General features: G+C 41.3%; 2 protein-coding genes across 8 annotated transcripts; both read left to right on the top strand.

Annotated features, from left to right (window-relative positions):
- The first annotated feature begins 4,297 nt into the window (after positions 1-4,297).
- otulina (OTU deubiquitinase with linear linkage specificity a) lies at positions 4,298-6,201 on the top strand. The gene is made up of 3 exons (XM_034214146.1): positions 4,298-4,522; positions 4,725-4,846; positions 5,601-6,201. Exons 1-3 carry the CDS (start codon positions 4,409-4,411, stop codon positions 6,022-6,024), a joined length of 660 nt encoding a protein of 219 aa, XP_034070037.1. The 5' UTR covers positions 4,298-4,408; the 3' UTR covers positions 6,025-6,201.
- Positions 6,202-6,752: 551 nt separating this feature from the next.
- LOC117544715 (glutamic acid-rich protein) lies at positions 6,753-19,623 on the top strand. Of its 7 annotated transcripts, none has more exons than XM_034214051.1 (12): positions 6,753-6,866; positions 7,027-7,099; positions 7,603-7,937; positions 8,547-9,137; positions 10,119-10,334; positions 10,788-11,126; positions 11,767-11,834; positions 11,937-12,043; positions 12,140-12,283; positions 16,504-16,635; positions 17,306-17,575; positions 18,066-19,623. In XM_034214051.1, the coding sequence occupies exons 3-12, from the start codon at positions 7,789-7,791 to the stop codon at positions 18,276-18,278; spliced, it is 2,229 nt and encodes a 742-aa protein (XP_034069942.1). In that variant the 5' UTR covers positions 6,753-6,866; positions 7,027-7,099; positions 7,603-7,788; the 3' UTR covers positions 18,279-19,623. The 7 variants fall into 7 exon arrangements, with proteins under 7 accessions (XP_034069942.1, XP_034069947.1, XP_034069948.1 ...); XM_034214056.1 differs by having other exon boundaries at positions 7,649-7,937; XM_034214057.1 differs by having other exon boundaries at positions 7,652-7,937.
- The last annotated feature ends 242 nt before the right edge of the window (positions 19,624-19,865 follow it).

The raw sequence follows: 19,865 nt of genomic DNA on the forward strand, positions 1-19,865 counted from the left end.
ACGTTGCTTACGTGACGTGAGTTGTTTTTTAGACTCGTGAGTGACCAAGGTGACGCAGTATTTAGAATGGTGTGCAGGTGGAGTCGCCGGACCTCGGTCCGCACCCAATTCCGTGCAAGAGCTACTCTCCAATCCTTTCCAAAGGAGAAGTTTGGGAGATAAATTGATACTTAAAGACCTTGGACCGGACCAACCCGATTTGTATATATCACAGCAAGCTCGTGAAAAAGACAAAACGTATCAACGAGGCTAGCTGGATGCAAACGATGCAAACAGGTAAATTCTATCTTTTGTTTCCCATGCTTGCTCTTCAAACAGACGCGATCTGTTCAGAAACTAGACAAAAGTTAAACAAGTACAAACCACAGACTGTCTGTGTCATGGAGAATACAGTCGCTGGTTTATTTATGTCTGTATGACGTTGTTGTGAGTGTGGACGGTCGGAACATATATAACGTTAGCTTAGCCAAGCTCCATTCAGAAAACAAGCATTCTAAAAGGTTTTTCGCCTGCCGTCTGTCTGCAGACTTGTCAAAGCATCAATTCATGCTTTTTACTAACCGGTATCAGTATGTTGTTACGTCGGCATCATTTAGAAACGTGTATTACAATTTAATCACGGTAAAATATGTTCATTTTGTTGTAGTTGTAGCTCCCGAGCCAGCGCGTCTTGAATGATGCGAGTAAACACAGCTGGCAGCCGCGGTGAAACTCGAGCGACTTGAGCGATGCGATAGGAGCGTTTAGAGCGAAGCGAATATTCGCATCGCGTCCGGTCTGAACGCAGCATTAAAGCGAGCTCCGTGCTGCACTGGAAACGCGCCATTACATCACCAGAAGTCCTAATTTAAGGGGTCATTTTACTCACTATATCAAAAGCCCCACCAAAAATATTTTCCACCAGCCGCCACTGCTGTCAATGGTTTCATTGTGTATTTAAGATCGCAAGGCCGGAGTAGTTTCAATAGCTCTATGCTTTGGGCTCGCAAAGAAGAGTATAGCTCTTTTTGTGTTGACCTTGAAGATCATTCTATGTTCTATAATATGTATTACATTATGACTTTAGGTCATTTGAAGATAAAGATGTATTTATCTACTTGCACTCCGCCTTAATCCTGATTTTATCATTATTTCATTTTGTGTTTAATCTTAGCCATCTATATACATGGATGGGAGTTTAAATCCACACATTTGCTTTGAAATTAAATGATTGTAAGTATGAGGGGAACAGGAGGTCAGTAAATTGATATTAAGGAACAAATAAATAGCAGAACACATAACAATAAATGGTTTATCATCAACCCAGAATCAGTTTGATACAATCCCTTAATATCTAGGGCTTTATTTGAGTTTTTCATCATTGATTTATATCATTTATCATCTGTTCATTGTAATGCTGTTTAAGGCCACATTGCAAGTTGGATGCCAGGACAATTTATTTCTAAAGAAATATGTTTTGATGCATCCTCTTAATCAATTCAAATTTAAAGTCCTTTCATTTCAGTTCATATTATGAGTTGTTAGTACTTATTCCCAAACAGATTCATGGTCAATTGAATGAAAGCAACACAGTAACGACAGTATCTTCATGTTGTAGGTCTTATGTATGTTTTCAATCGGCTTAAAAATACATTAAGAATATAAAAGGACATTAAAACCTTTCTGTCTTTTATGCTGTTTGAAGGCCAGCCTGAAATCTGTTCTCACTTTTCTAAACTTTTGTAGTTGCTCTGCTTTTGTTTAGCAGCCAGGTGGACATTTAATTGTAAAGGGTCACAAAATACAAAGGTCAGGGATCAGTATTTTTGCGTGTAAGTGAATCTGCTGTGGCAAAAACATTCATAGTATTTCAAGTTTCTTGCAAAACACCACCGTTTTTAAATTACCACAAATTACACTTAGGGGTCCATCCTCCCGAAATCTCTCCATGGTTACGGCCCTGCCAATGTATAATAGTGTGCTCCTTCATTTAAAACATGACAAAAAAGCAGCATCACGCCTGAAACAGATGAGAATGAGTTCAAACTGAAATTGTTTCCCCTCCTGCCAGGTAGTTTGTAAGCAGCGCATGGAAAACCCTTTGGCAAAGTGCAACTCTCCTGCTCATGGGTCATCGCAGCGCTAAGAGCTGGAGGAAAATAACCGGGCCTGCCCTCCATCATCCTCTCATCCTGCTGACCTCTTTATGTATGTATACGAAGAGGAAGAGGGGGGAGAAAAGAGAATGATTGCATATCTGAAGGCGAGGAGAGAGCAGATATGGATGGGAGAGGAGTGACATGGTCGGACACATCTTTGCTTTCTTATTAGTGAAGGTCTGCGCGGACACTTTGGGCCCTTTTCATGGGGGGGCCATGATGAAACCCTCTGTGGAAAATGGCCAGGGGAAATCACAGATGAGAATCACTCAAAGACAGGGAGATGTCAACAGGCACATAATGATAGCTGATGGCCCCACAACACTCTCTCCCTCTCAGCCTGATACCTGCCCAGGTTGCACTGTAACCGCAAAACATAGTTAGAGAGACGGAAGCTTTATCTCTGTAAGCAATGCTCTTTGTTTTAGACATCAGGGAGTCTCCTTTTTTTCTCCTTCTCGATCTCTCTTTCTCTTCATGGAGAGGAGAGAGGAGGAGGAGGGGGTGGGGGCTCCCTCTGTGAGATGCCAAGGTGCTCCCAGTCCATTGTGCTGCTGGCTGTCAGGTTAAATTAGGGAGTACAGGCTCCGTGAGTGTAAAAAAATCAATACTTGATGGAAGATTGCTCCCCGGAAAATCTGTTTTGATTCCAGGATTAATTCTTGACCAAAAGGCTCCAGCAAAATGACATGCCATTAGCTGGAAAATGAACACATTCTGCAGTGGAAATTGGATGGAAATGTGTCAGGTGATTGCCCCGGTTTGTTGTTTTGACTCTTTTAGCGAAAGGTGTGGTTGCAGAGAATGAGGCCTCCATTTCCAGAACAGCTCCACCGTGGCCTCGGAGAATTCTCGAGGCCTTTGTTGACCGGCGGCTGCAAAATGCCTTCCACATGTGATGAAAAAATGAGATGATCTAGAAATAAAAACATCCCTGTACTCAACTGTGAGGGGGAAAGGGAGGTGAGATGCATTATTGATGGATGGATAATGTGTTTGTCATGACCGATGACATTTTCTTGTTGAAAACTTAAACAGGAAGCTTCAGATGCACAGGACAGTGATTTGAGCAGCTCGAGATTTCAGGCTGCACTAAGTGTTTCATAGAAGAAGAAAAAAACAACAACAGCAGACATGATTTCTGACACTCTGAGGATATGTTTCCAACCAAAACATAAAAGATGCATTTATTTTTTCCAGCAATATTAAATAGGATGATGTTGTTTTTTATCACTATGATTATATAGATGCAAAACATGAGTCCCTATGCATCACGCTTCTTATGTGGAATTTATGAAAAAAAATGCGAGATATCTTCATTATTAATATGTAGGCCTAATGTTGTTTGTAATGTTTAGGTTTATTCCAAAAAAAATACTTAAGCAAATGTATGTTATTAATAGGACTATACACTATTTTCAGGAATAACTTTTAAAAATATTTTTTTAAATAATCTATCGTAACACAATGCATTTTTTAAATCAGAAATTCAGACAATTTAGGAGGGTTATCAGAAATCAAATAGGGTCCTATAATTTATCCAAAATACATGAAACATCTAAAATATTCAGACACTTTTCATTGATCAGCAATGATACATTTTACATGTTTTAACTTAACCTTCTTTTAACTTTTTCTGGAATTTTGACTCTAGTGAACTATAAAAACTCTGAAACAGAAATAAAAGACAGGAGGAGACAAAAGTAAAACGTAGAAATAGGACATATATGTAGCTTTAAAATCGTTCGCACGTTATCTGCACACGGTTGATATACAGGAGGGTGTTTGATGGTTAGTATCAGTCATTCTCGGTATGTGTGGACCACACTCTGATTTACAGCGAGACACTAGCGCCCCCTGCGGGACATAAGCAGTAACATTATCTGATTTAGGCAAACACCACAGAAGAAGTGTGTTTTTAAAGGAAAAGTACACCCTAAAAGAGCATTTATAAACACGTCAGAAAAATTATAATAATCATAACAAAGAGAGAAAAATAACAATACAACTATTAATTATTTTTTAGACGTGTTTCATTTTTACAAGCTGCAACCAGTAAAGTAAACCATCAAAATCCGTTTGAGGGTAGATTTATTTTTTCAGGCGCATGTTGATGACGTACTTGAGGATAGCTGGTGCTTTCTCAGGAAGTACATGTGAAAAAAGTGTCAACACAGGCTTCTGCATGGTAGTGTTTTCGGGATACGAATGAAATAATAACCGTTTATTTTAAAACATACAGTCTATTTAGAAACTTTTTTAATACTCCCATGATGTCTTGGGTTAGAGCTGTTTCGACCAGCGGAGATGTGTTTGATGAGAATGCGGACGAACTTAGTTTGCAAAGTAAAGAGTGGGCATCTAACATGAAGAAGCGAGTTAAGGTAAAGCTAATGTAGCGTTAGCCTACCTCGATACATACCTTAAAATGTGTATTTTAGGAAAATGCTCAACATTGTGTGACATTCAGTGGTAACTTGCTATATCATGTTTGTATTCCGGTTATTAAGTGTTTGTAACAGAGGTTTAAAGGTGAGTTAAGCGTGGTAATGTGAGACTTTCCCTCCCGACTGATGTGATGGACAGGACGGGTATGTGGACGGAGTGGATGCCGGGGAGGATGCCTCGCTTCAGGCCGGCTTTGACCTCGGATTCCGGGAAGGAGCAACTCAGACTGTGGCTGTGGGCCGGCTCAAAGGAATTGTAAGGTAAACTATCATTTAATTTATACTTATTGTGATATATTATCAGATTTAAGATTGGGTTAGAAGAACAGTAAATGTAAAACGTTACATGTGGAGTGCCAATATCAGTTATAAAACCCTTTTGTTATGGACATTGAGAATCATTCTCAAAGGGCCTTTAAATAAAGCAATCCAATTGTTGGTAAATCTGTTAATAATGTATGATTTATTTTAAATCCATAATCTGTGATAAGAGATTATATAAATACACTTTGATTTATTTTTGAAAGGTTCGCAATCCCAAGCCAAACATGATGAGAACAACTGGTTTAAGTGATATTCATGGTATTATACCTATCATTTTTCACTATAATTTATTTAACTTGCTGCCACCCAGTGGTGACTGTAAATATTAATTCTGGTTGAAAAGTATCTACAAATGTTTTATTGCCATATTCTTTGATTCCATCTAAAATCGGAGTGAATACATGTTTTACATGGGCTGTTTATATTTCTGTCAGGCAAGTGGTTAAGTGTTATTTTAGACGTGCCAATTAACTGCTGATACTATACGTTAGTTTCTTTTTTCTTTTTTTCTTTTTCTGTACTTTTTCCTCCCCCTACTTTGGGAAATACAAACATGTTTTGCACAGAAACATCATGAGCCTCTTTTGTTCTGGTCAGTATTGAAGACTGTTATTTCCAGTAGTTGCCTGTCCCAGTCTCTTCTCTGTACCATTGTATCCCACACTGTTGCCTCTTTGTGTTCCCGTCACAGTGCTATATGGTGCTGGTGCCAGACCCAACATCCGGAAAGCCCCCTGCCGGCCTCTGTAACCCACCTCCTGCAGCAGGTTTCCCAGCATGAAGACACCATTATGGATGGCATTAAGAACACTTTGGAGAATCCTCCTCCCAGTGTGAGCGCCGTCTCTGAGAGCATGGAGGATCTGGAGGTGGAGCAGGCAAATCCAGGCTGTGAAGGAGAGGGATGTAAAGAAACAGACTGCTGTAGAACAGGAGACAAAATGGATCAGGATGTTCCTCAGCAGCCACAAAGGCTCTGTTCAGGGTCTACTGACTGCTCCTCCCGCTCCAGTGAGACCCTGAAGTACCTCCTGCAGCGCTGCATGGATCTAGTGTCAGAGCTGGGACTGCCTGAGGAGCTGGTCAGCCACATCCAGGAGCTGAACAACGTGTAGGGTGTGCAAATCGGACAGTACTTGGATGAGCATATGAACTTTGAAGTAAATTGGATTTTTGTGTAATCTTACACATTCGCAATTAAGTGCTTTCGATGTATATAATGTAAAATAAAAATATTGCATTCCTAATTTGTATAACAGGGTTAGAATGAAAATAAAAATACATTTTCTGTATTTGACTGCAGTTTTGTTCTCATTACCGAATGGGTTGCCCATCTTAATGAAAAAACAACAACATCCATGTTATCTCTATTTATATTTTTTTTGTAATGACTAATGCCCACCAATTTGTTTTAATATCTAGGTAATGTTTTGGCCTTTTTAAAACTATTTAAAACTCTTGTCAAACAAAACCACAAGCTACCAAATAAATATATATTTAAACCACACCATTTACACCTCAACTATTTAAAGCATCAATGCATCTATTATGTACTCTTTAATTGTATTTGTATGTATCAATTAATTATTAATTCTATGTAAAAGAAAAAAGTGAAATTCATGATGCCTCAAATTACTGGTTTTGTATGAAAACTATCCAAAACACAGATATTCATTTAAAAAGCCATATAAAAGAGAAAAGCAGCTCACAAGCTAGAAACAGTGCATCTTGGTTCATTTTGCATAATTTAATTGTATTCAATTTAAGTCTACCCAATCAATCCAGTAATTGTTATGTGTACCAGGGTTGGAGTGAAGCTTGAGAGTCTCCGAGGAGCACTTGAACGCACCAAAACCCTCGGCGCTCATGAGAATGACGTCATCGCTCGGACCGAGCCGTGACCTGCTGCTCTGGCTATGCTAGGGGTCCGTACAACAGATGTTCCGCCAACAGTAGAGTAAATAGCCGTTCTTTTTTTAAATGTAACGTATCACATTACAATGCTTTTGTCCTCATTGCGGTGATACTCGGGAGAGGCGTTCGGTATTTAGTAGCGCATGTTTATCATTTAAGTTTCCCCCAGCTAGCTGACTAGCTAACTTAAGCTTGTTTTCCAGCTAACCAAAAGTGAAAGAGAAATCGGAGCTGCATGGTTGCACGCTTGCGGAGTTTGTCTCTAAATAAACTGAGGTACGGTTTAACGTCATTATTAACATGGGAGTGATAGTTAAATGTTCTGTGTGAAATGTGCTGTCATTTATCGATACTTCCTTGCATGTGTTGACATTAACAACACGATGTAGCTTTGCTTTGAGCTCATTTTACACTGACATGTATACTGTGGAAACATAGTAGCAGGTGTTTCAGCCACTTCAAAAACAGATTGTCTTTTTCAAATATTGAACATTTACTGTTTTGCGATTGGTGATACCGCAAACAGTGCCCTCTTAGTTTTAAGATAGGGTCAGACATTTTGATAGATGTTAACCAATCAAATGTGACAACATGAAATACAGAAAGACTAACCTCTGGCATCTCCATTGTTGGCAACATCTATCCTAATGTAGTATGTGATTTAAAATGCAGGTGACAGAATCTAATTGGTCACATAATATAGTGTAACACTTGCTATATCACACATGGAGGAGTGCTTTGACTAATTTATTCAGTGATGTTGCACATTTTGCTTTTAGGTATCATCACTATAACAAGACTACATATGGTTGCTCCTGGCTTTAGCAGCAGCTGGACCCCCCCCATCATGGCCTCCTGAGATCCCCAGGCTTCAGCGACGCCTCAGGTCGCTTGGGGTTGTTTTGGACCCGAGGTCAGTGTCCAGACTACGACCTGTCTGACCTCCCAACAGAGGGAGCGAGCAGATGGGGAACTGTTGCTGTCGCACTGAGAGTCCCTGTGGCAGCGCGGAGGAAACGAGCGGGTTACTGAAAGATGACTCCAAGGCCACGACGCCCGCAGGAGAAACACTTGTGGGGGGGTCCTGTGGTCCTGAAGGAGATGACAACATCAAGTGAGTCTTTCAGTCTCATTTTTGACCTCAGCACCACTTATGTCTCAATTTGATTGGGTGACTAAGTGTCTACGGCGAAAATCCAAATTCCAGTAAGACACCTGACTTTTTTGAACACATTTACACATTGTTGGAGCTAAGCCTTTTCAGACTAATATCATAGTATATTTGAAAACCTACTCCGTAAAAGAAGTATCGAACACAGACATTTTTGGGCTGTATTTTAAACGTTGGTTTGACACATTTGACATCATGAAATTGCCTCTTAAGGTTTGACCTGCCACTTTTAAAAAAAAGAACCTTTTAGTTTTCCCCCCAAGGTTTGCGTAGGTTGTTTTAATGTAACCAAATCACACGGTGAATGAGAAGTGATGGTGTAGGAGGGTTAGGGGACTTCCTAAGGTCTTAAAATGTTAGTCATTTCTCCCTTAAAGTGAAAAAGAGTACTGTTTTGATTATAGATTTTCCATCTAACTACATAACAGGTTGCATTTTGAAACATTGGCTGCACAATCTCATCTGTGATCACATAACTACTCCTGTTTTCCTGTTCAGCATGTTGTTGTCCTATGATGTGACATTGCTTCTCCTCTCTGTTATGTCACTCAGGACAATGCTTGATGAGGATACGATAGAGCCGAAAGAGGCTGTGAAAGTGAAAAAAAGTGTCCCGGTCGTTGTGGAGAAAGAGCCCAATAACACTCAGGAGAATGGAGCCTTTCAGAAAGAGGTCATACAGAAAGCATCACCCTCTCCAAGAAAAGGCTCTGAACTAAAAGAGAACTCCACCGCAGTGAAAGATGAAGTTATAAAGGACAGTCCTGCAGACGGTGGACAGGCTGAACCCATGCAATGCACTTTAATCTCTCCGCAGAGAGAATATGCCACCGCAACAAATGTGGCACCAGAAGAAGAAAATCCAGCCTCGGCGCACGACAAAATCCCTGACAGCGGCTCAGTAATAACTGAGGCGGTCTGCCCTGAGACAAACACAACAGAGCACATCACATCAGACACTACTCAAGATAATGAAGAAGAAGAAGCAGGCTCCACAGTCACTACTGAAAGCAGTGCTGTAGCAGAGCCATCGGAGGAGCTCTCTCCAAACAATGAGGGTCTCTCTGAGCCAAACCCTCCGCCCACTGCAGCGGCCGGGCAGATGGCGGTCAGACAGCAGGGTGACAAACAGCCTGCGAGCTGGTGAGTCACACGCAGAGACAAACTGGAGTTTTGTTTTCTGCTGCTGCTCGGAATGTGGTTTAAAAAAAGATCAGGAGGTTCAATCCAAAATTCTTCCTTACGGAAGAATTGTTATTTATGGTAAACGTCTGTCATTTAGTTTGCATTTTCACATGTAATGGTCAAAATAACTAATATACTGTAAAGCAAATTCTGGAGATAGACCAGTGGTTTGAAAAATGGCATTAAGTTAAATAAAATGTCATGTTGACATTGAAGGAAAATTGGTAATCACAAATGTAATAATTAACAGCTTGGTTTAAATTACTTGATTCAAACCAAAGTAGGCAGATTCAAATTACTTGATGTATTCATGTTAAATATTTGTTTCTACTGTGCAATATATTTGTAAGCTCCTGCGCCTTTTCTCTAAAACCGCATGGCTGTCTGAAGAGCTGCAATGCATTTTGGGGCTGCTAAGTATGTCCACTTGACTCACTTCTCATACACAAATCACAACATACTTACATTTGCGTCAATCTATACAGAGATGTTACAAAACAAATATTCTGTGAAGCCAGATTTTATGGAAATCCTGGGAGGGGAATGGGATTTATGACATTTGCTCCATTAAAAAAAAAAGAAGAAAAGGCCGGAGGAAAATGTGTGCAAGTGAAATTTAGTTTGTGAAATATGTAAATAAACATAGGAAGGTAGCTAAAAAATACTTGTACAAACGTAATATAATAACAGTATGTGTACAACCCTAAGAAGTAAAAGTGTGCATTGTACAATATATAACAAAGAGGAATATGTAAACATGTCTATTACAATAAATTCAGTGGTGTATTAGTAGGTATACAGATATGAATTCTGAACGGCACTACACAGAGGATTTAACCTGCTCATGGTGAAATAAGTCCAGTGGTGTTCGCTGGTGTGCTTTAGCAGAATGGACCCCTGATTCATAGTAATATCTGTCTGCTGCCATCCTGTGTCTAGTGCCCTGCCCGAGGGTCCAGAGAACAGCAGCTCTTCAGCGTGCGAGGAGGCGGGACCTGAAGACACAAACAGCCCTGCGTCCTGTGAGTCCTCTCCTGGATCAGAGCCCTCAGAACCGGACCACAGTGAGGAGGAGCAGGAGGCCTCCAGCTGTGTCAGGGAGCCAGAGACCACAGAGACCACAGAGACCACAGCGCCAGCAGACGCCAGACACAGGTCAGCAGGTCCAGAGTTGTGAAAACAAAACAAGATGCTTGTTTACACTAACTGTTTGCTTTCGTTTTTGAGCCACACTGTCACCACAAGGGGGCATTTAAACACCACAGCATGCAAACGTATTGTCTATTGCACACCTTGTTCTTTCTTATTATGGGTTTTGTATTTGTACAACTAAATATATATTTGATGGTATAAAGTGTGAGTTGTGCATTTAATAATTTAATAATATAAGTTTGAGATGGACTCAAATATGTATATATGTTCATTTAATACATTTCTTATTTTAACAGTTACTTACCTGTATATAATTATATTTGTAATTGTATCTTTACTGTCCTGTTGTTCAATCTCACGCTGTTGCTGCTTAAACTCCTGCATTTCCCCAAAGGGGTTAATAAAGGTCTATCTTTATTGAGGAATAAAAGTACTGAAGATGTCTTCTCTTCCCAGCTTAAATTCCGATCAGGATGCACAGGCAGATCCTGAATGCTCAAAGGAGGTCCCTTCCTTGGAGAACTTTGAACAGGATATTGAGGAGGAAATGTTGCTGAAAGGACAAGATGAAAATGGAGATGTTCCCAGAGTGGAGGAGGAGGAGGAGGAGGAGGAGGAGGAGGAAGATAAGATGAAGGTGGAAGATGCTCTGACAGAGGCTGAGGAAGATGCTGAGATCCAGGAGGTGACAGGAGAGGAGAAACAGCTGGCAGAGAGCACAGCTGATGTGAAGGCTGAGGATGAGACCCCTGTCCCAGAGAAGGGGGACTCTGCTGGAGACGGCCTGGAGAACAGGTTTGGAATGACCTTTTCCTTACGTGCGTCAAAGAGTCAACATCCCGTCATGTGTTTGGCTATTTGAACTGTTGAAAGATTGAGTCAGAGTATCACCGATTCCGTCATTCTAAAACGAGATGTTGAAGTAGGACACAAAACAGGAAGGGAACTGTGTGGAAATGTAGACTCAGTACCACATGTTTCATTTGTAGCTTTAAAAATGTCTGACATCCTCCCCGAAGAAGTGGACGTGTGATATGTTGTCTTTCCTGTATGAGCATACCTGAATGGTAACGGTTCTTATGTGTTATCACTGCTTAGAAAATGTCACTCAGGAGCAAAGAGTGAGTTTGTTTGGGGCTATTTCCAGCTTTGGGCTTACACCAATTTGGTGCACTTCAAAGCAGCAGGAGGGTGTATGTGGGATTAACTCCAAATAAACTACAGTAACATTAAGGAACATGTCACCCAGTGAGGGTCATTGGTGTGTTTGATAGCTTTGGAATACAATATGGCACAAAAGATTAAGATATCAGACTTTATTCTTTAAACAAAAAAGTAGACATATTGGTTTATGTCTTTTTCAAATAGATCATGGCCTCTCTTACGCATGACTTAGACAGCTCAGTCTCCTAAATGTGTTTTTTCCCTTTTTTAGTGAAGAAGACCTGTACAGAGGAGCCGAGGAGCTGTCAGAATCACAGACAAATCAACCAGAAAGTACAAGTCAGTATATCCAAATCACACTTCTATCACCTGACATTGGTTTTGTCTCTTTAAAAATATAAACTATACCAATCATTTTCTCTCCCTCTCTTCATCCCTCAGTCTTCAAGGTGGAGGACAGATGCAGTTTGGCACCAGCGGTGGATATTCTGTCGTACAGTGAGAGAGAGTGGAAAGGAAACACTGCCAAAAGCGCTCTCATTAGAAAGGTCTGTGCCCGAGTGTTTCACATTAAGGCCAGTTGTTGTTGTTTATTCACATGAATGTCTAAGAGACTTCCTGTGGGGTCCCGGGTGCGGCTGCAGGGTTATAAGGAGATGTCCCAGAGCTTCAGCAGCTTGAGGAGAGTGAGGGGAGACAACTACTGCGCCCTCAGAGCCACCCTGTTCCAGGTGCTGTCCCATAGCACCCAGCTGCCCCAGTGGCTGCAGGAGGAGGACGCTCACATGGTAAACACACACTCGTAAACACACACTCGTCAACACACACTCGTAAACATCAGTTGGTGAAGCCGTTTCGTTAGCGTTGTTTGCATGTTAGCCAGTTAAGCCCCCGGTACCAGGGGCAAAACTCAACATCTTGCAAGAAACAGCATCTGAAGGCTTCTTAACATTTAACAAACTATGAATGTGTCATACCCACTTAACGGGAGTAAACTCAGCTATCAGACAATATGAACCATTTTTATCTGAATGTTAATCCAATGTGTCTGTGTCACTTTGAAATGATTACTGATAATCCATCATTCCATTTTAGTCAAAAACGGAGATTTCATATTGGCTGTTATGAGAGCTACAACCCAGCTTCCGGTTTTGGGCAAACTGCGTGCGCATCACTCTCACTCCTCAATGGTAATGTTTAGATGGATTTGAGGAAGTTCCCCTCGATTCTATTGGCTCTAACGGTTCAAAAGAGGTGTCAATCAAAATCGACCGAGGGGGGCCAGAGATATGGAAAATGCTAAATCTCTCTAAAAAGGTCAAATGTCACTTGTTTTGCATCAATCTTGATACAGAGTACTTATTATATGTTATAGTTTGGATTCCTCAAGCTTTTAAGCTACCATCCCATCATTCAAGGGTGGTTTTCACTATAAGTAATGGTTTTGTTTTTGGACGGACACTATAATTTAATTGTTTTTACTATGTTCAATCTGATTTACTTTAAAATAAAAAAAATCTTTATTGATTCTGACTTTTCTACATCCAACTCACAAGTTTATCATTGCTTTGAGAAAAAAGATTATTAATTTACCCCTTTTTTAGAAGTGAAGTTATAGTCATTTGTTCTGGGAATGTCATTTTTTCGAAACCTGAAAAACAGGCTTGGGCTTAACTGGTTAAACAGACATGTCCTGGAACGGCCCGTAACAAGCACAACAGGTTGGACAGTCTAGTGACAAAGGTTAAGATAGTCCATCAACAATAGCAACTTTCACCATAAACACATTAAACACATTGTGAAAGACGGTATCAGTAAAACTCCCCTTTAAAATGTATTTATCATTTTGTTTATTATCGTGCTATTTGTGTTTAGTTCAATTTGTTTAAAAGAATGTTGCAAATATTGTTAATTTTACAATATTAAGCAGTCAATCAGCAGAAAGGCAGAACTGTTTATTTATTGCAAGTAAAATGAATACTCAACAGTTATTTGTGTGTTCCCTATTTTGTGCGGCCAAAATGTCTGCTTATAGTCCAGGCTTGTCCGAAAAGTTAGACTGTTGCTGAGAGGTTTCATTAGTTGTAGCTAAGCTAATTATGCTAGCCAACTCTGTGGTTTGAATACACTGATTTAATTTTGAATACATGTAGTACTTATCAGGGGCGATAGGTAATTAAAGCTAGAGAAGGCTAAGCCACCCCTATATAATTGGTCACTAGACTTTTGTGCACCACTTACAAAGATTATTGGCAGATGCTACGACTTACCAATGTTCTCTAAACGTCTCATATGCATGTTACTGCTAGGATATATTGTCATGTTCAGAAGCTCCAAATATCCGCCAGTGATATAAGCCTTAGTTTCCTACATAACTATATATGTGTTCATCAGAGAACTCATAAGAACGTAGCACTATTATGGCGCGTTTCCACTGCAGGCCTCGTTCGGCCTCGCTCGGTTTGGTTAGGCCTTATTAGGCCCGGCTCACTTTAATGCTGCGTTTCCATTACAGTTTAGGAACTGGGGCAGTTACTATAGTAACGCAGTGTAGGCGGAGCCGTGACGTCATCTTCAATGAGAGCCCCAGAAAAACAACACAGCCGTTAGCTCTCAGAGCTCACAGCTCTTCATATCTGTTCAGAAACTAGACAAAAGTTAAACAAGTACAAACCACAGACTGCCTGTGTCATGGCGAATACAGTCGCTGGTTTATTTATGTCTGTATAGGCCGTTGTTGTGAGTGTGGACGGTCGGAGCATATATAACGTTAGCTTAGCCAAGCTCCATTTAGAAAACACGCATTTTAAAAGGGTTTTTCGCCTGCCGTCTGTCTGCAGACTTGTCAAAGCATTAATTCATGGTTTTTACTAACCGGTATCAGTATGTTGTTACTTCGGCATCATTTTGAAACGTGTATTACAATTAATTCACGGTCAAATATGTTCATCGTGTTGTAGTTGTAGCCCCCTTGCCAGCGATTCTCTCTCTAGTTTAGCATACTCAGCCTGGTTGTTCCTGGCCCTAGAACCACGATTTAGTCGGGCCAGAAAAAAGGTGAAAAATTAGCCCCGGGCCAAAACTAGGCCAAGTGGAAACGCAACCAAAAACGGGCCCCGCACGGCTCGGCATGCTTAAAGCGAGCTACCCGCTGCAGTGGAAACGCGCCATTAGAGCGCTACAATGTTTTGATTCTGTCCGAATGAGTAGAATGAGATTGTAGAAACAGTTAAGCAGCATTTACTCACAACAAACAGAGCTGGTTCAGTATGGGCTCAGAACAGTCTCATAATACACACATGCATACACAAGGATTCACACTTGTATTTCCGGATCCACACTTGTGTTTTTCAATGCACACACAAATGTATTCCGTTTCATATACATGTAAATAAAATCCAAATACAGAAAAAAGTTTTACATGTGTATTTTTGATCCTCACATATTTGTTTTCCGTTTAAAACCTCTGCACCTGCAAACACAAACCGCTTTCTGTGCACGGATCGCTGTGCATTCGTGTGTGGGTTTTTTGAGACTCCCCTGACGGTCAGCCGATTCGTACTTGTAATTATTTCTATCTATAGCCAATCAGATGTCTCCTCAATTCTAAGCCAATCACATGAGCGCGCCCCCACGAGGGTAGATTTCTTGCGTTCATGACGTTGCGCTTCATGTACGCATTTTGCGCAGTCTGGAGCTGACAGCTCCATGGAGCCTGCCTGCAGGCGCTAATCTCAGGACACCTCCACTATCAGTACAGCGCCACTTTCCGAACAGGAAATGCACGCAAATACAAGCCTTTATATTATTAAGGTACAGCGCCACTTTCCAAACCATTGATGCATGCTTGTGTGTACACAAAAACGGCAGGCAAAACCGTTTTAAATGTGTGTTTCCTGTATGGCGAATACAGCTGCTTTATTTATGTCTGTATGAAGTTGTTGTGAGTGTGGAGGGAGCAGCTACAGGTTAGCTTAGCCTAATCGATCAGTGCACTACGAAGCCAGTGCTTGACAGTGACCTGTTAACGGGGGGGGAGCCCCGCCGGTCATTATCGGCCGATATTCACTCTTAATAGTTTGATCGGTGCTCTCTATAAAGGCCGATCAGGAGAGCTGGATCTGATCGATATGGACATAAACGCGAGTGAAGTATAACCGGACGCAAGAGAGAGATCAGATCAGCTGCTGAGTCTGACGGAGACACGCTGCTCTGCATGATCACCTGAAGCTCCGCCCTCTGTTTAGCGAGCTGACCGGACTGCGCAAAATGCGTATATGAAGTAATCTTACCCTCGTGGGGGCGCGCTCATGTGATTGGCTTAGAATGAAGGAGACATCTGATTGGCTATAGATAGAAAAAATTACAAGTACGAATCGGCTGACCGTCAGGGGAGTCTCAAAAAACCCACACACGAATGCAAAGCGATCCGTGCACAGAAAGCTGTTTGTGTTTGCAGGTTCAGGGGAAACTAATATGTGAGGATCAAAAATACATATGTAAAACTTTTTTCTGTATTTGGATTTTATTTACATGTATATGAAACGGAACACATTTGTGTGTGCATTGAAAAACACAAGTGTGGATCCGGAAATACAAGTTTGAATCCTTCTGTGTGCATGTGTGTATTATGAGACTGTTCTGAGCCCATAGTTCAGAGACAACAAAAGCTGCATTATTCTTATCTGTTAGTGCTGTGAGCTCAACGTATGCTGTGGGGGCTATTTGTGTTTGCACAGTAACGGTTGGTGGCTCTGAATTACCAGCGCATTTAGCTCACAACAGCATTTAGTAAATATCACCTTTGCCCCAGATGCCCAAATGTTTTAAAGCTTTATTGTGTTAGAAGACGGAGAAAAGGGGTAAATGTCCCAGGTAAAAATCATGTAAAAACAGCCTTGTTATAGTGTCAGAATATGTGAGATCAGGCTAACAATGTGTGGCTGCCAGGCTAACATACTCATGTTTTCAGAACAGCTGAAATCTCATCTCGGCATTTTAATTACAGCTGCCGAAGCGCCTTGAGACCCAGGAAGGTCTGATAAGCCAGTGGACATTTCCTGGAGACTGCCTGCAGGGAGATGGGACGGGAGATGCTACCCTGCAGCTAAAAGGCTACATGGAGCTTCTGAGGGATACGGTACGGAGTGAATACTGAAAATATGCACAGAATAACCACTGCACTATTTTTATGCCATACGTGAACACTGAGGGTATTGATGTTCGTCCGCAGGGCTTTTAGATGTGATTGCTACCATATGGAACAGTCTTTTTCTAAATGCTGCTCTGCTCATTCTCTGCGTCACAATTAGGAGGCTAACTGGACCCTCCGCCTCAAAGAAACTGTTTCAACTTTGAACCGCAAATCACAGTGCCTCCCTACTGTAACCATATGAGGACCCAAACTTAATTTATAGTCAGGCGCTGCCACTGTTGGCTAGTGAGGAATTCTAGCTATTACTGTACACACATGTTTTAAAAGTCAGGCTTCATGAGAGGTAACTGTGAGAGGGTCTGGATTCCATACAGTCGCTGGGAATAGACCGTGTGTTGTGTAATTCTGGTCTGGGCTGGTTCCACAAATATTTATAGAACTTTAATAGAAGTATGATGAAACTATTTTTTGGTGTTTTTTGGGGTCATACTTTGTCTGAGAAAAAGGGTTTAAATAGAAACTGCACGGTATGTAGTAAAGCTATATTTAGCAGATATATTTGGCCATAATTAGCAGATATTTTTGGCCATTTGCACTTGAGAAATGACTACAAATATGAATTGTTTTTGATTGAATGTCATCCATGTGTCCCCAGTGGCAGGCAGCCTTGGACTGCCCCTCTGCTGTGGAGCGGCAGCAGCTCTGTGAGCGGGTGTTTCAGGGTGGAGAAGAGGAGCTGGGGCTGATGGAGGCGCTGAAGCTGCTGATGCTGGGCCAGGCGGTGGAGCTGCACCGCTGCATGCAGGGCGAGGGGGAAGTCCCGCTCTTCTGCTGGCTGCTGTTCGCCCGCGACTCCTCCGACTGCCCCCGCTCCTTCCTCTGCAACCACCTCGGACACGTGGGCCTCAGCGCCGGGCTGGAGCAGGTAGGAAGAACCCAGGGGGGGGCTTTTTATTTTACTTGTTGACCAGCCAACCGCAGACCCACTTCAACGAGGCATTTAAAGACCTGTTTTACTAGCTGCATACAGTAGTTTCCTGCCAGTTATGAGCATTTACATGATCCTTTTTATGGTTTACAAGCTGCCATTTCTTTTTTTGTTTGAATCAAGCAATACATGTCGGCTGAATAAACCGCTGTCATGCAAAACAACAAAACAACTCGTATTAAATGTCATGAGAACGGGTGTGTAATGCTGGCACCTGCTTTCTGTGTTTTCCATGAATCCCGGGGGTGAGCAGGCTTCAGCTGCTGCTGAGTGATCTAATTGTTATTTTCACTGTTTTGATTGAGGCTTTTAGAGGAAACATGCATAAAGGAACTCCACCCATAAATACCATGTGCTCGAGCAGCTGATTAAACACATTTAGAAATATGTGCTGTTTACTCTAACCATGCTATTATCTCCCCGACAGGTGGAAATGTTCCTGCTGGGCTACGCCTTGCAGTGCACCATCCAAGTTTACAGACTGTACAAGGTCGACACGGAGGAGTTTGTCACCTACTACCCAGACGACCATAAGGTCGACTGGCCGTGTGTGTGCCTCGTCACCGAGGACGACCGCCACTACAACGTGCCAGTTGTAGAAGCTGCGGAAGAACTACACGAGCCGCTCAACTCGAGCTGATCGCCACTGCAGAGAAATCTCCTGCCATATAAACAAAGCACTCCTCAGGTCGATCCAGATTATTACTTTTACGCCAATTAAAGAAATAGTTTGACATGTTGGGACATGTGCTTTTTGGCTGAGAGTGGGACCGATCAATACCACTCTTGTCATGTCTGTTGAGTATGAAGCTACAGCAAGCAGCAGATTAGTTTAGCATAAAGACTGCAAACAGTTGGAAACAGCTATCCTGGTTCTGTCTGAAGACAGAACCAGGATAGCCTGTTGTTGTTTCATATTAGACATGCAGACTTAAGAGTGGTATCAATCTGTATATTTAACTCGCAGCAGAAAAGCATGTGTTTTTTTCCCCAAAATGTCACTTTATTCCTTTAAACAAAGATATGCTGATTTGAGACCCTGTGCAAGATGTGGTTTACACATTTTTGTACACACTGTACTGTATACAGTTTTCTATTTGAGTATGTGTACGTATCTGTGCATCTGATTTTACAAGATCATCTCAGTGAGATCCAAATTAGTTTGGAGGGTGTTATTTTGAGGTGGGGGGGTAAAAAAAACCCATGTTTTGTTTTACATTTTTTTTTCTCTGTTACATTGTGATCAAAACACAACAGAGCTGCCAACAGCGCCAAAAGATTAAATGGATGGGGTTCACACTGGAATTTGGGCACTTTAAGTTGCATATTAATTTATTATTTTTCCATTTTGTACTAAGTGAAATGAGTGAAGAGCGTTTGATGACTTATCAGGTTTAACAACAGCTCACACCCGACTGGTGGATTTATAGGAATATTTATCACGACCTCTGCGTCAGAGGCGTGATTTGTGATGGTCTGTGTGTGTGTCGAACTAAATGTGTAACATGTTGCCTTTTAACCAAGCTGTTCTGAAGGGAAAAACTTGCCAAAGTTGCTGCAAATACTGGCAACAGTCCCACCCACCAGCCACTGGATTCAGTTTGAAGCTCGCTTGGTCCGCCATGTTGCCTTAGGAATAATGCACAATAAGAATGAATGTTGGTTATTACTGATAAGAGGCCATTTTCTCGCCCTTATTCCAGAGCAGGTGAAGGTGATCTGTTTGCAGTAAACATTGATTATGCCATTTTGCAGGAATGTTTTCTCTGTTTATGGATGGCATTTAGATTCAACTAAAGTACAATTTTTGTAAAAAGTCTTTTTTTCTCCTTATGATTTAATCAGCTTGTTGAAGCCTTGCCTAATTTTGTGAGAAATTTGAACAGAAGTCTAAGAAGTACCATACAGAAAATAACATTAAGTTTGTTTGGGGTCTCTGTTTATCATGGTTGAATACAATGAATTTTCCTATGCTCTAAAACTGATGTGTGTGTGTGGACTGTGCTTTACTTTATTCAGCAGCAATACCCCTCCCAAAACGCTATATAGGTGTTACAGGTAATGTCATCCGTTTGTTCATTACTTTTTAGGGATACATAGCCCATATAACATTTCGTATAATAACATGATTTATGGTCATTTCCGTATTTTGTCAACTGTGGCAAAGGAAAGGCTTACCACTTAAACTTGTATACAAATGTGAAAATAGATACACTTTGCTATTACT

Source organism: Gymnodraco acuticeps, unplaced genomic scaffold (assembly GCF_902827175.1).
Source record: "Gymnodraco acuticeps unplaced genomic scaffold, fGymAcu1.1, whole genome shotgun sequence".
NCBI lineage: Eukaryota > Metazoa > Chordata > Actinopteri > Perciformes > Bathydraconidae > Gymnodraco > Gymnodraco acuticeps.

Coding starts and splice junctions, on each gene's coding strand:
- LOC117544715 (XM_034214051.1), top strand. CDS start 7,789: ATGGGGAACTGTTGCTGTCGCACTGAGAGTCCCTGTGGCAGCGCGGAG. Junction 16,636..17,305: donor TGGAGCTTCTGAGGGATACG/GTACGGAGTGAA, acceptor ATGTGTCCCCAG/TGGCAGGCAGCCTTGGACTG. Junction 17,576..18,065: donor TCAGCGCCGGGCTGGAGCAG/GTAGGAAGAACC, acceptor TCTCCCCGACAG/GTGGAAATGTTCCTGCTGGG.
- otulina (XM_034214146.1), top strand. CDS start 4,409: ATGATGTCTTGGGTTAGAGCTGTTTCGACCAGCGGAGATGTGTTTGAT. Junction 4,523..4,724: donor ACATGAAGAAGCGAGTTAAG/GTAAAGCTAATG, acceptor TGTGATGGACAG/GACGGGTATGTGGACGGAGT. Junction 4,847..5,600: donor CGGCTCAAAGGAATTGTAAG/GTAAACTATCAT, acceptor TTCCCGTCACAG/TGCTATATGGTGCTGGTGCC.